At 42.2% G+C, this 15,294-nt stretch overlaps 1 protein-coding gene across 6 annotated transcripts in view; it reads left to right on the plus strand.

Moving 5' to 3' along the window:
* Nucleotides 1–15,294, plus strand: part of LOC140725757 (muscleblind-like protein 1) — a 757,760-nt gene that overhangs the window by 669,252 nt on the left and 73,214 nt on the right. For all 6 annotated transcript variants that reach the window (XM_073041625.1, XM_073041626.1, XM_073041629.1 and 3 more), the window contains one exon: nucleotides 1,707–1,877. In XM_073041625.1, coding sequence (XP_072897726.1) covers nucleotides 1,707–1,877 — 171 coding nt within the window. The remainder of the gene's footprint in view (nucleotides 1–1,706; nucleotides 1,878–15,294) is intronic.

Below are 15,294 nucleotides of genomic sequence, written 5' to 3' on the forward strand. Positions count from 1 at the left end.
TCTTAAGGATGTAATAGAACGCTATGAATATGATAAGCACGTTTAGGGATGTACGTCAAACACAGGCAAATGGGACCGGCTCACTTAGTCAGCATGGATGAGTTGGGCCGGAGGGCCTGTTTCCATGCTGTACAACTCAATGAGATCTGCCATCCTTACCTGGTCTGGCCTGTGTGTAACTCCAGACTTACCACTGAGGACTCTTGACAATAAGGATGTGCAATAAATGCTGGAATTAGTATATCGGCTATCACAAATATGCTATGAGCACGATGTAATAGAGCATCTACTGTACAAGGAATACTGCCCCAAGAAAGCAGCATCCATCATTAAGGTCCCCACCACCCCACCATCCAGGCCATTCTCTATTCTCCCTACTGACATCGAGCAGGAGATACAGGAGCCTCAGGTCCCACACCGTCAGGTTCAGGAACAGTTAACAGCCTTCAACCTTCAGGCTCCTGAACCATCGTGGATAACTTCACTCACCTCAACACTGATCTGATTCCACAACCTGTGGACTCACTTTCAATGCCACTACAGCTCATGTTCTCATTTTTTAAAATTAATTAATTACTTGTATTTGCTCAGCTTGTCTCCTTTTGCACAAAGGATGCTTATCAGATGTTGTGTGTAGCTTTCCGTTGATTTTATTGGATTTCTTTGTTCTATAGTGAATGACAGCAAGACAATGAACCTTAGGTTAGGGGAGCATATGGTGACATATATGTACTTTGATAACCAAATTTCCTGTGAATTTTGAACTTACTCAGAGGATTGAGGCGGAGAAATAAAGTGTAACAGCTACAGGGCAAGTGCAGTGCGGGTATGCAACAAGATTATATTGAGGAAGATTTAGGGGTCAAGCTTATCATATCAGGAAACTAGTTACTAGTTTTATAGCGGTGGCATATAAGCTGTTCTCGAGCCTGGTGGTTCATGCTTTCAGCATTTTGTATCTTCTGCCAAATGGGAGTGGGGAGAAGAGAAAATGTCCAGGATGGATGGTGTCTTTGATTGTGATTATTTAAAGACAAAAGCCAGCAGTCCACTGAGACTCCAATCATAATGAGGCATGGTGAGCTGTGGGTAAGGTGATCTCCAGGCCAAAGTAAGGGATGAACTGGGAGAATTCATGCCAGATCCTCACAAAGTCCACCTCAAACATTAGACTCAGTTATGAACTGAGATGCCCCCAAGCAAGGTCAGTGAATAGGAATCAGAGTCAGGTTTAATATCACTGACATATGTCATGAAATCTATCTTTTTGTGGCAGCAGTACTTTGCAATGCATAATAATAATAAATCTACTAATCAAAATAAGAAAAATATATAGAGAATTAAATTTAATGTATTGCAAATAAAAGAGCAAAAAAAAGAAAAAAATATTCTGAGGTAGTACACACAGGCTCATTGTCCATTCAACAATTTGTTGGCAGAGGAGAAGAAGCTGTTCCTAAAACTTTGAGTCTTTATGTACAGGCCCATGTACCTCCTCCTTGATGGTAGCAATGAGAAGAGGGCAGTGTGTTTTAACCCTGCATTGCACAAGGGACAGCGTTGTAAATTGAGGTTTATTTACTCTGCAAAATACTAGCCAGCAATCTAAAGATAAAATAAATGCTAATCTGCCCTATTATACAGTTACATTGTGTATTTGGATTTCAAACAGCTGTTACAATATGTTCCACTTCTCTCCGTTCCAGGGTCGCTGCTCCAGAGAGAACTGCAAGTACCTTCACCCTCCACCCCACTTAAAAACACAACTGGAGATCAATGGACGGAATAACCTGATCCAGCAGAAGAACATGGCAATGCTGGCCCAGCAGATGCAACTAGCCAATGCTATGATACCTGGAGCACCACTGCAACCCATGGTGAGCTTGTTCGAAGTGTACTCCTCTGCCTTTAGGCCTTGCAGTAGAACCATAACACCACAGATTGCTATGTTATTCACTAAAACACAATAAGCTGCTTGCTTTCCAGTGTTAGTCAACAGAACTTAGAACAGTACAGCGCAGTCTGGGCCCTTTGACCCATGATGTTGTACCTTCCTTTTAACTTACTCCACGAGCAACCTAACCTCTTCCTGCTACACAGCCCATAACCCTCCATTTTTCTTACAGCCACGTCCCTGTTTCTGAAATGTATCTGCCTCTACCACTACCCTTGGCAGTGCCTTCCAGGCACCCATCTCTCACTCTGTAAATAACATAGCTCTGACTTCTCCCCTAAACGTTCCACCGTTCACTGGAAAAGCTTCAGTCATGGCCATTCTAGTAAATATGCGCTGGCTGTCCACTCTATCTATGCATCTCATAATCTCCTACACCAGTATCAAGTCACCTCTCAGTCTCCTTTGTGCAAAAGAGAAAAGCCCAAGATCATTTAACCTTTCTGCATAAGACATGTTCTCTAATCCAGGCATCATCCTGGTAAACTTCCTCTGCTCTAAAGCTTTCACATCCTTCCTATAATGAGGCAACCAGAAATTAACACAATATTCCAAGTATGGTCTAACCAGTTTTATAAGGCTACAACATTACAACATTGTGGGTCTTGAACTCAATTCCCAACTAATGAAGGCCAACACACCTTGTGCCTTCTTAACTATTCTATCAACTCGCACAGTAACATAGAAACATAGAAAACCTACAGCACAATACAGGCCTTTTGGCCTACACAGCTGTGCCAAACATGTCCTTACCTTGGAAATTACCTGGGGTTACCCATAGCCCTCTATTTTACTAAGCTCCATGTACTTGTCCAGGAGTCTCTTAAAAGACCATATCAAATTTGTCTCCACAACAGTCACCGGCAGCCCATTCCATGCACTCACCACTCTCTGCATAAAAAAATTACCCCTGACACCTCCCCTGTACCTACAGAGGAGTACTGGGGGATTTATGGATTTGGACCCTAACATCCCTTGTTCCTCCACTCTGCTAAAAATTCTGCCATTAACTTTATAGTAGTCTTAGAATCTGAGGACATTTTTGTTTGTCATTTCCCTTTCTCTGCCCTTGCTGCCCTCCCTGCTTCTCCATTGCTTCTGCTTGTTCTCTCCGGTCAGTGCTCCCAAGGCTGATCAGCTTTGTTATCTCCACCTATGCCTCTAATCGGCAGGAGTCCGGTGGAACTCACCAGAGTCCAGCAAGGAGCCAGTTGGACCACTCTCCCACCAGGGTGATCTTGGAAAAGAGATGGGAACTCTGACTGCCCAGTTACAGCAGGAGGTGATCACATAGTATTATTGACCCAATCCACCAGTAGGCTCTTCACCCCACTAACCAATAGATAATTGGGCTAACCATCTAGCAAACCATTGATCCATTAAAACAGCAGGCTAATTGAACCAACTAACCTTGTGAACTATTGAGTTAAGCGATCAGTAGATTATTTTCTTAATCAAATATAAGAGTTGTGATATCCTCATTGTGCACCTCTCTCCATTTTATCCTTACTAACCATATTCCCCCAACCATACCTTCACTACCCTCAAGTTAGAGGCATTGATTTTCACGCATGGGAACAGGCCTTCAGCCCAACCAAGGTGTCCATCTGAGCCAGCCACATTTCCTTGCTTTTGGCCCATATCCTGCTACACCTCTCCTATCCATGCACAGGCTAATTTTAACAGATTACTAGATTCTGGAATGGCTCCAGAGGACAGGAAAATTGTCCAGTCTTTAAGAAGAGAAGGAAGCACAGCAAAGGAAATCACAGGCTAGTTAACCTGACTTCAATGGTTGGGATGATTTTGGAATCCATTATTAAGGATGAGGTTTTCAGTTACTTGGAGGCACATGATAAAATAGACCAAAGTCAACATGATTTCCTTTCCAGGGAAATCTTGCCTGACAAATCTTTTGGAATTCTTTGAGGAAATAACAGGCAGGATAGACAAAGGAGAGTCAGTGGATGTTGCTTACATGGATTTTCAGAAGGCCTTTGACAAGATGTCACACAAAAGGCTGCCAAAGAAGAGTCCAAGGTATTACAGGAAAGATACCAGCGTGGATAGAAGAATGGCTGATTTGCAGGAGGCAGAGAGTGGGAATAAAGAGAACCGTTTCGTATTGGCTGCCGGTGACTAGTGGTGCTCTAATGGACCCAATGTTGGGACTGGTTCTTTTCACATTAAATATCAATGATTTCAATTACAGATTTGATGGCCCTGTAGCCAAGTTTGCAGATGCTGCAAGGATAGGTGGAGGGGCGTGTAGTGTAGAGGAAGCAGAAAGTCTGCAGAAGGACTGATGCAGATTGGGAGAATGGGCAAAGAAGTGGCAGATGGAATAATGTGTAGGAAAGTGTATGAGCATGCGCACTGGGAAAACGAATAAAGTCATAGACTATTTTCTAAAACGGGAAAAAAATTCAAAAATTAAAGGTGCAAAATGGCTTGGGAGTTCTTGTAGACGATTCCCTAAAGTTTAATTTGCAGGTTGAGTCGGTGGTGAGGAAGGTAAATGTAAGGTTAACATTCATTTTGAGATGGCTAGAATAGAAGAACAAGGATGTAATGTTGAGATTTTACTAAGCATTGGTCAGCCTGCACGGAGTATTGTGAGCAGTTTGGGTCCCTTTATCTAAGAACAGATGTGCTGGCACTGGAGAGGCTCCAGAGAAGATTCACAAGAATGATTCTGGGAATAAAAGGGTTAATGTATGAGGAGAGTTTGATGGCTCTGGGTCTGTACTCACTGGAGTTTCGAAGAATGAGGGGAGATCTCATTGAAACCTATCAAATATTGTAAGGCCTAGATAGAGTGGATGTGGAGAAGATGTTTCCTATAGTAGAGGAGTCTAGGACCAGAGGGCATAGCCTCAGAATAGAGGGACATCCATTTAGAACAGAGATGAGGGGTATTTTCTTTAGCCAGAGGGTGGTGAATCAATGGACTTCAATGCCACAGACATCTGTGGATGCCACTTTACTGAGTATGTTTAAAGTAGAGGTTTTTAGGTTCTTGATTAGTCAGGGTGTGAAAGGGTACGTGGAAAAGCAGGAGAGTGGGGTTGTGAGAGGTAATAAATCTGCCATGATAGAATGGTGGAGCTGATTCGATGGGCCGAATGGCCCAACTCTGTTCCTACTTGTGTGTCTTATAATCTCATGGTCTTATAGTCCATCTAGTGGCCCTTATCCTTCCCTTTCTCTCCTCTCCTATCAGATTCCTACCTCTTTAGCCCTTCCCCTTTTCCACCTATCACCTCCCAGCTTCTCATTTCATCCCCCTCCCCCACATTCCCGCCCATCTACCTTCCCCCTCACCTGACTTCCACTATCACCTTCTAGCTTGTACTCCTTCCCCTTCCCCTTCCCACCTTCTTATTCTGGCTTCTTCCCCTTTCCTTTCCAGTCAGCTGTTTATCCTCCCTGACCTGCTGAGCTCCTCCAGTATTTCAGCTGAGTTACCTTGTATTTCATTCATTTAGATCAAATCATTACACACAACCTTGAGGTAGAACAAGGTAAAAACAACAGCTGATTCGGATTGCGATCCAGATTGGTTTATTGTCACGCCAAGTTGGTATGAAATTCCTTGCTCACATGAAGTAAGCAATGTGCAAGTAATAATAAATTCCGATTTTGCTGAAAGCTGAAGGGCTGATTCACCTGTTCGTAACCCTTCTTCAATTTTCTGATGTCATTAAAATTGATCAAATTTGTCAATTGGTTCATTTTTGTCACAAGGTGGAGTGAAAAACCGACCTCAATTCCCACCATGCCTGTAAGGAATTTGTACATCCTTCCCGTGACCGTGTAGATTTCCTCCAGGTGCTCTGGTTTCCTCCCACATTCCAATGACATACAGGGTAGGATTAATAAGTTGTGGGCATGCTACGTTGGCCCGGAAGAATGGCGACAATTGCAAGCTTCTGCCAGCGCATCCTCAGACTGTGTTGGTCATTTACACAAAACAACACATTTCTCAATGTTTTGCAGTAAATGTGACTAATACTGTAATGCCATTCATAAAGAAAGGGCAGTGCAGGCAGACAATAAGATGCAGAGTCATAACAAGGTAGATTGTGAGGTCAAGAGCATTCATTGGAAATGAGTGCCAGGCAGAGACTGCACTGATAGTTGGGGCAACATTTGATGATCTCCCTGCTATTACTCAGTGTCAACACATCAGTGATCTTTTGACTGAAGTTCTGGAGACTGACTGGCATCCACTGACTTTCCCCCCAACACTAGGAAAGAAGGGAAAGCTGGAAATTGTCAGATATCAGTTCCACTCAAACATCAAGAAAGGGAGTAATATTCATATTGCCCAAGTCCCTGAGTGACGTGTCCCGCAAAATGACGATGCAGTTCCTGGCCATACACGGGCAAATGCACATAATGCAATCCAGCTTGTCATTCCACCAATCAAACAATGGAGGGTAGCTCCAACAAGACGGGCCAGCCCCTAACTCAGCATGGACACCTGTCCCCATCACCGCCAATGTCTCCTTTCCTGGACTGCTGCATCAGACAAGCCCGCGGCTTGAGGCCTAATCCTCACTACAACCAAGGCCATGCATGTCCTCCGCTGTCTTCGTACCAACAACCAAGGAAAATGGACACGTAGCATCTTACATTATTAATGTCCAACAGGTCTTGAAGTTGCAAGACAAACATTCAAGATAATTAGCCGCTGTTACAATTCACGCCACCATCGTGCACCAACTTTGATGCCTTCCTGTGGCTGGCAGGAACATGGTCCACACCGTCCAGATCACGGATGGGGTAGACGTGCAGTACCCGAAGTTCCTAAGGTCCAGCATTGCCTTGTGATTATAAAAAATGTTTAATAAAGACAAAAATACCTTTGGTTGGCACCTGAGAGGCTGCTTCTTCCAACAGTGCCTCCATTTCACCACAATTTTCCCCATTCTGATGTTTGGTCAGAACAAAGGTTGAACCTCTTGACCATGTCTGCATGCTCTTATGCGCTGAGTTGCTGCCACATGATTGGCTGATTAGATATTTGCATTAATGAGCAGGTGTACAGGAGTAGCTAATACAGTGGTCGCTGAGTGTACATTTTATACAGCCAGTGCCTTCGTCGAACATCTGAATTCAAGGGTCTTGCTGGGTACATGAAGAGAGAGTGAGAAAATGATGTTGAGGTCAAGATTGGAGCACCACCATTGTTTTGAATAGCAGATTAGTTTGAGGGTTTGATTGGCCTTCTCCTGCTCCTCCAGCTGATGTTATTTCAGGTACTAATTCTCCCAAGACACTTTGGGAGCATTAGCAATCAAAATTTGACAAAGAGTCAGTAAAGAGGATAAATAAGGGGGAAAGGGGGATAAAGGGCAGTGTGGTGGCATAGCAGCTAGTGTAACGTTTAGAATCGGCCCAGGTTCAATTCCCACTGCCGGCTGTAAAGAGTTTATACATTGTCCCGCGACTGAGCGAATTTCCTCTGGATGCTCCTGTTTCTTCCCAAAGTCCAAAGACTTAAAGTTAATAAATTGTAGGCATGCTATATTGGTGTTAGAAGTATGATAACACTTGCAGGCTGTCCAAACACATCCTTGGGCTGTGTTGGCCGTCAACATAAACAACACATTTCATTGTATTCCGCTGCTTTGCTGTACAATTTGACAAATAAAGCCAATCTTTAACCTTTAACAAAATTGATCAAGGTTTGAGGTTTGGAGGGAAGTTAGAGGATCGTACAGCATGAGGTCAGTCCTTTGGCTCAACTGGTTGTTGCTGACCTAGATCCCATCTAAAGTCAAAGTTAAGGTCAAGTTATTATCAAAGTACTTATATGTTCCAAATATTACCTTGCAGGTGTTTACAGGAAAATAAAGAAATACACTAAAATTTATGAAAAAAATACATAAACAAAGGCTGACGAGCAACTAATGTGCAAAAGAAGACAAATAGTGCAAATAAAGAGTAATAAATAATACTGAGAACATGGACTGTAGAGTGCTTGATAGTGAGTCTATAGGTTGTGGAATTAGTCTCATTTGTCCATTTTTGGCCCATATCCATTGGGCAGAGCAGTTGCCCTACCAGGCTGAGATGAATCTAGATGGGATGCTCTCCTCAATGTGTTTTCCTTGGGATAGAAGGTGAAGATAACCACATGTTGTGAAAGGAGCTAGGATGGAGAGGAAGGAGACTCCTTTGCAGTCGGATCCCTGCACAGACCAGAGGTGAATCTGAATGTTTTGGGCATCAGCCAGAACCACACACTATTGTGGGATGGAATCGGCAGAACTGAGTGGATTCCAACGGGAAAGTACTTTGAGAAGCTGGCTGTAATAAGAGCTAAGGAATTGGATCCGGCCAGACAGCCAGCCTCACTGTGTAAAACCTGAAGAATTTTCAAACACAGATACCACATCAGAGCCTAGCTCTTTATTCCTTTGAAAATAGGATAATGAGGGCGACCTATAGAAATGTTTTAAAGTAAAGATTAGATTAGCTTTATTTGTCATATTTACATCAAAACTTTGAAACCTACAGTGAAATGCATCATTTGTGTCAATGACCAACACAGCCTGAATATGTTACTGGCACCAGCAAAGCATGTCCACAACTTACTACCTGAACATCTTTCAAATGTGGGAGAAAACCGTAGCCCCAGAGGAAACCCATGCATTCCATAAAACCATAATAGCATAAAGATATAGGAACAGAATTAGGCTATTCAGCCCATCAAGTTTGCTCTGCCATTCTATCATGGTTGATTTATTATCCCTCTCAAGCCATTCTCCAGCCTTCTCCTCTAACCTTTGACACCCCTACTAATCAAAAACCTGACAACTTCCACTTGAAATGTACTCAATGACTTGGCCTCCACATTCAGTGGCAATGAATTCCACAGATTCATCACCCTGTGGATTAAGAATTTGTCCTCATCCCTGTTCTAGATGGACGTCCCTCTACTCTGAGGCTGTGCCTTCTAGTCCTAGATTCCTCCACCATAGGAAACATCCTCTCCACCTTATCTATCTAGACCATAAGACCGTAAGAGATAGGAGCAGAATTAGGCCATTTGGTCCATTGAGTCTGGTCCTCCATTTCATCATGGCTGACCTATTTTCCCTGTCAGCCCCAATGTCCTATCTTCTCCTCATATCCTTTCATGCCCTGACTACTCAAGACCTTTCAATATTCGATAGGTTTTAATGAGGGGGAATAGATTTAGGACAGAGATGAGGAGAAACTGATTTTCTCAGAGAGTAGTGAATCTGTGGAATTCTCTGCCCATAAAGCAGTTGAGGCTATTTTATTAAATATATTTAAGGCTCAGTTAGATCGATTTTTACATAACAGGGGAATTAAGCGTTACGGGGAAAAGGCAGGTAGATGAAACTGAATTTATGGCCAGATTAGCTGTGGTCTTATTGAATGGAGAAGCAGGATTGATGGGCCAAATGACCAACTTCTACTTCCGTTTTTTATGCTCTTATGGTGGTCGGAGGACTGAATACCTTAATATGTCTCTGAGCTGATTTTTTCTCTCTCTGAGGGACTCAAATCTTTGGAACTCTCTCACCTAAAGAGTGGTGGAAGCAATCTTTGCATATTGTTAAGGCAGAGGTAGATCGATTTTTACTAAGCAAGTGGTTAAGGTATTCAGGGAACTTAATAAGGGAGTGGGGCATGTCCAAGAGGGCCTGCTCCTGATTCTTGTTCATACGTCAGTCCTTGTAAAATCAGACCTTTCAAAATGCCAAACAAGCTTATTAAACCTCAGTTATACACAACAACCAATTGGAAAGATGAAATATTCTGCAGTTGCAGGAAATTTAGAGTTAAACTCACTAAATGCTGGAGGAACTCAGCAGGTCAGGCACCATCTATGGAAAGGAATCTATGGAATAAAAAGGACTTTCACCGGTCCTGATGAAGGGTCTCAGCCTGAAATATCAACTGTTTATTCCTCTCCATAGATGCTGCCTGACCTGCTGAGTTCTTCAACCATTTTGTGAGGGTTACAACCAATTAAATATTTTATCGAGGGATAGTTACTGTAAATATAGAGGTAGAAGTAGTTAATTTACATACAACAAATAAAACCAGATGATATTGATTTGTGAGAAGTATTGGGCAGGAGAACCATTTGTCTCTAGGACTATACTTGATAGAGTTCAGAGGAATAAGGGAGGATCTCTTTAAAACCTACTGGATAATGAAAGGAAGGATAGAGTGAATGTGAAGAGGATGCTCCTTTTAGGAGGATATCTAGGAACTGTGGGCACAGCTTGGAACAAAGGTATGTTTCCCTTTAAGAATGACATGAGGAGGAATTTCTTCAGCCAGTGGGTAGTGATTCTGTGGAAGATGTTACCACAGAGGACTGTGGAGGCCAAGTCACAGTGTGTTTAAGTCAGAATTTAATAGGTTCATGATTGGTAAAAGGGTTAAGGGTTACAGGGGGAAGAATGGGATTGGAAAAAATCAACCATAGTTGAATGGTGGCGCAGACTCGATAGGCCAAATGGCCTAATTCTGCTCCTATATCCTATGGTCTTCTGGTGTTATTAGTCAGCTAACTTGAGTTTAAAATGGTGCTAGATGATAATTACACTAAAGTTTCATAATTAAAACCTTGGTTTGGCACTGTATCTCAGTAAGTACCCATTGCATTTAACTCATATTAAAAATGTTGAATACAGTTATCAGTTCATTGAATTCATAGTCATACAGCACTGATACATACCCTTTAATTCAAGTTCTGGTTTATGTTTATTGTAATTCATCCACACACAGCTGAACAAAACATAATTCCCCTGGGACAAATGTACAAAACATAGTACGTATTAGTCACACACAACTCATATAGTTACGATCCAGCAAAAAGAGTTACAGTATAATATCAGCACAAGCCCATGAGTGACGTGGCCTGAAGATTGACGTGCTGACATAAAGTGTGAGGTTTATACTGACCAAGATGTCCCATCATCCCATCCCCCAGTGCAGCCCATAACCTTCTAAGCCTATCGGGGTACCTGTCCAATTGTCATTTAGAAGTTGTTATTGAATCTGCCTCAACCACTTCCTGTGGCAGTTCATTCCACACACACTGTTGTGTTCAATATTGAGGGAGAATGAAGGCTATTCAACTGAACTTTATTGATAACACTGCTTGTACAATATGTGAACTCCTCCCACATAGGAGTGGCCAACCAAGTGGCATTGGAATAATCCATTAACTACCACAACACACACCACCATTTGTGTAAATTTTTTTCCTCTTAAGTTATTATTAAATCTTTACACTTTCACCTTTAACCTCTGCTCTCTAGTTCTTGATTCCCCACTCTTAAGTGTATTCACACTATTTATACCCCTCATGATTTTACACACCTCTGTAAGATCACCTCCTAGTCTCCTACACTCCAAGGAATAAAGTCCACCCTCTCCACATAAATTATTGGATTTTGACCACAATTAGGCAGTTTCTTCATCACCAACTTCCTATTCTAGATTTATTAAACTACTCAACTCATTCTCAATGCTAAGTGTCAACGGTACGAGATTAAACTCTTCTCTTCAGATATTTAATTCTGACTTCTGGATTACTAATCCAGTACTAATCTGGTCAAATAATTCACTCTGTGGCCACTTTATTAGGTACACCTGTACTCCTGTTCATTAATGAAAATATCTAATCAGCCAAATATGTGGCAGCAACTCGATGCATAAAAGCACGCAGACAAGGTCAAGAGGTTCAGTTGTTGTTCAGACCAATCAGCAGAATGGGGATGAAATGTGACCTGAGTGACTTTGACTGTGGAATGATTGTTGCTGCCAAACCAGGTGATCTGAGTATCTCAGAAACTACTGATTCCCTGGGATTTTCACCCACAACTGTCTTTAGAGTTTACGCAGAATGGAGCGATTAACAAAATATATCCAGTGAGCAGCATTTCTGTGGGCAAAATGCCTTGGTAATGAGAGAGAGTGGAGGAGAATGGCCAGATTGTTTAAAGCTGACAGGAAGTGACAGTAACTCAAATAACCACACGTTACAACAGTGGTAAGCAGTGGTAGATCTCTGCATGCACAACATGTCAAACCTTGAAGTGGATGGACTATAGCAGCAGAAGATCACAGGAGGGACCTAATAAAGTGACCACCGAGTGTAAGTGAAATACCCAACTGATGACACATCTGCAGAGGAAGAGAAAGAGTTAACTTTTCAGAACTGTCTGAAGATCGGCTCAACATTCTACAGGTGCTTCCTGGTCCACTGTGTATTTTCAGCACCTCAGAATATCCCCTGGGGAACTATGGTGCGTCTGCAGCCTCAGTGAGTTGGAAAATCATCCAAAGGGAGAGGACTCCTCCCACCTGTTCTGAATGATTCCCCATCTGGGTTCACTTGCAAGTCTGGCTCGTGACTCATTTCCAGCAATTGTCCCCAAATCCTTGGAACAGAATCCTCGGCCCATACTTAACTGGCTGGAAACAATGACTAAGAAATGACAGATTTACTTTTTGGCTTCCACCTCCCACACATCCAAAAGTGAATTAAGAGGGCATCATTCATCATTAAGGACCCTCATCGCATAGAACAGGTGTCCTCTTCTCATTACTGCTGTCACTGAGGAACTACAGGAGCCTGAAGACCCACACTCAACATTTTAGGAACAGTTTCTTCACTTCTACCATCAGATTTCTAAACGGTCCATCAACACTCCCTGGCAATCCCTCTTTTTCACTATCTATCTATCTGTGCTATCTATCTATCTATCTATCTATCTATCTACCTACACCATCTGTCTATCTATCTACACTATCTACCTATACACTATCTGACCATCTATGTATCTATTTATGTATTTCAACATGAATTTACTTAGTTGTTGTAACTTGAGTGATTTTTATCGATTGCACTGTACTGCTGTCACAAAATACCAAACTTGGCGACGTGTGTCAGTGATAATAAACCTGATTCCGATTCTACGCCGTCAAGTGTGGTCAGAGGTCACAAAGTCACAGAGGGGCATGTAAGAGAATGTTCAGCCCATCATATCCATGTCACATCTGAGTAGACTGCTATCAGATAATATAACTGGGCAATTTATACAAGAGCCCTTGAAGGAGATGCAGAACGGAGAAGGAAAGAGAGCTGCAAGTGAGGGTCAGCCTCTTGCTTACCATTCAAGTTCCGGTTCATTGCTGTCATTGGCTTATCTACACAGGCCATAATTGCCATGAAAATTTGCTTTTTGGCTTACTTTACAGACAAGCATAAGCCAACATAAACTTAAAGATTATACATGCCCTACTCATGTTGAGAATAAATAACAAAATAAGCATAACAACTGTTAAGTAAGTCACGGGTAATTTTTAACACAGCAACACATCCCAAAACTAACCCCTTCATATCTAAAAGTCTACTACTCCCTGATCTGAATGTATTTAGCAACTGAGGCTTCACGGGCCACTTGAGTACAGAATTCCCCACACTCTGCAAAATAATTCCTTATTGCTGCCTCAAAGGGCCTGTCAATTCTTCAAAGACTATGAGATCATAGGATATAGGAGCAGAATTAGTCCACTCAGACCACCGAGTACGCTCCGCCATTTGATCATAGCTAATTTATTTTCCCTCCCAACCCCATTCTCCTGCCTTTCCCCCTAACCTTTCACATGATTACTAATCAAGAACCTAACAACCTCCACTTTAAATGTACCCAATAACATGGCCTCAACAATGCTCTGTGGCCATGAATTCTGCAGATTCACCACCCTCTGGCTAAAGGAATTCCTCCTCACCTCTGTCCTAAAGAAAAATCCTTCTATTCTGAGGTGGTGCCCTCTGGTCCTAGACTCCTGCACTAGAGGAAACATCCTCTCCACATTCAGTTTATCTAGGCCTTTCAATATTTGATAGGTTTTAATGAGATCCTCCTTATTCTTCTAAACTCCAATGAGTACAGGCCCAGAGCTATCAAACATTCCTCATGCATTAACCCTTTTAATTCCCATTCCCATACTCTCATGAACCCCCTCTGGACCCTCTCAATGCCAGCACATCCTTTCTCAGATTTGGAGCCCTAAACGGCTCAGAATATTTCAAGTGAGGTCAGACACATGCCTTATAAAGTCTTAGCATTACAACCTTGCTTTTATGCTCTAGTTCACAGAGACTGTGAACCTTGGTTCTAAATATCCTCTCTGGAAATCTCTCTAAGAACTCCGAAAGGCTTGATTCTTTCTTTGAATCCCAAAAGTGTATCAGCCAGGGGATTAATTCTAGATCAGTCTGCAGCAGTAAATGGGTGATAGTGGCTGGATTACGGAGATGTTGCTAAAGCATGAAGCTTGATGAAATCATGCCTGCTCTTTTTCGAAACGGCACCAATGATATGTTTTTTAATGTTGCTTAGCAACCAATTATTCAGAGAGTAATAATGAGGAAAACAGACATGCAATTTGCTCTGTTTGGAATTTCCTGCATAATCTGCACTTACTGTCTGTGCAATTAATTCCAAAGGGAACGGCTACAGAACAGAGGGACGTCCCTTTAGAACAGAGTTGAGGAATTTCTTTAGCCAGAGGGTGGTGAATTTGTGGAATTTGTTGATACAGATCGCTGTAATGGTCAAATCATTTGGTATATTTAGAACAGGGGTTGATAAGTGCTTGATTTGTAATCATGTCAAGGGTTATGGGGAGCAAGGGGTTGAGAGGGATAATAAATCAGCCATGATGGAGTGGCAGAGCAGACTAGATGGGCTGAATGGACTAATTCTGCTCCTGTGTCTTATGATTTTATGATCAAATGACAACATTGATAAAATCATAGTCATGAAGCACTACAGCAAAGTAACAGGCCCTTCATCCCATCTAAATGGTACTGAAGTGTTAATCTGCCTAGTCCCCATTGACCCACAAATGGACTATAGCCCTGCATAAGTGTACTTATCCAAACTTCTCTTAAGTGTTGTAATCTAACCCGCATTCACCAATTCCACTGGCAGCTCATTCCACCAGCTCACCACCCTCTGAGTGAAGAAGCTCCCCCTCAGGTTCTCCTTAAGTATTTCACCTTTCACCCTTAACCCATGATCTCTAATTCTAGGCTCACTCAACTTCAGTGGAAAAAGCTTGCTTGTATTTATACTATCTATACCATTCATGATTTTGTATGCCTCCAGCAAATCTCCCCTCATTCTCCTGTGCTCCAGGGAGTGAATCCTGGCCTATTCCACCTTTCCCTATAATGCAGGTCCTCAATTCTAGGCAACATTCTCATAAATTTTCTCTGTACTCTTTAAAGTTTATTGATATCTTTCCTGTAGGCAAATGACCAGAAT

The sequence above is a fragment of the Hemitrygon akajei genome, chromosome 3 (genome assembly GCF_048418815.1).
Source record: "Hemitrygon akajei chromosome 3, sHemAka1.3, whole genome shotgun sequence".
NCBI classification, from domain to species: Eukaryota; Metazoa; Chordata; class Chondrichthyes; order Myliobatiformes; family Dasyatidae; genus Hemitrygon; species Hemitrygon akajei.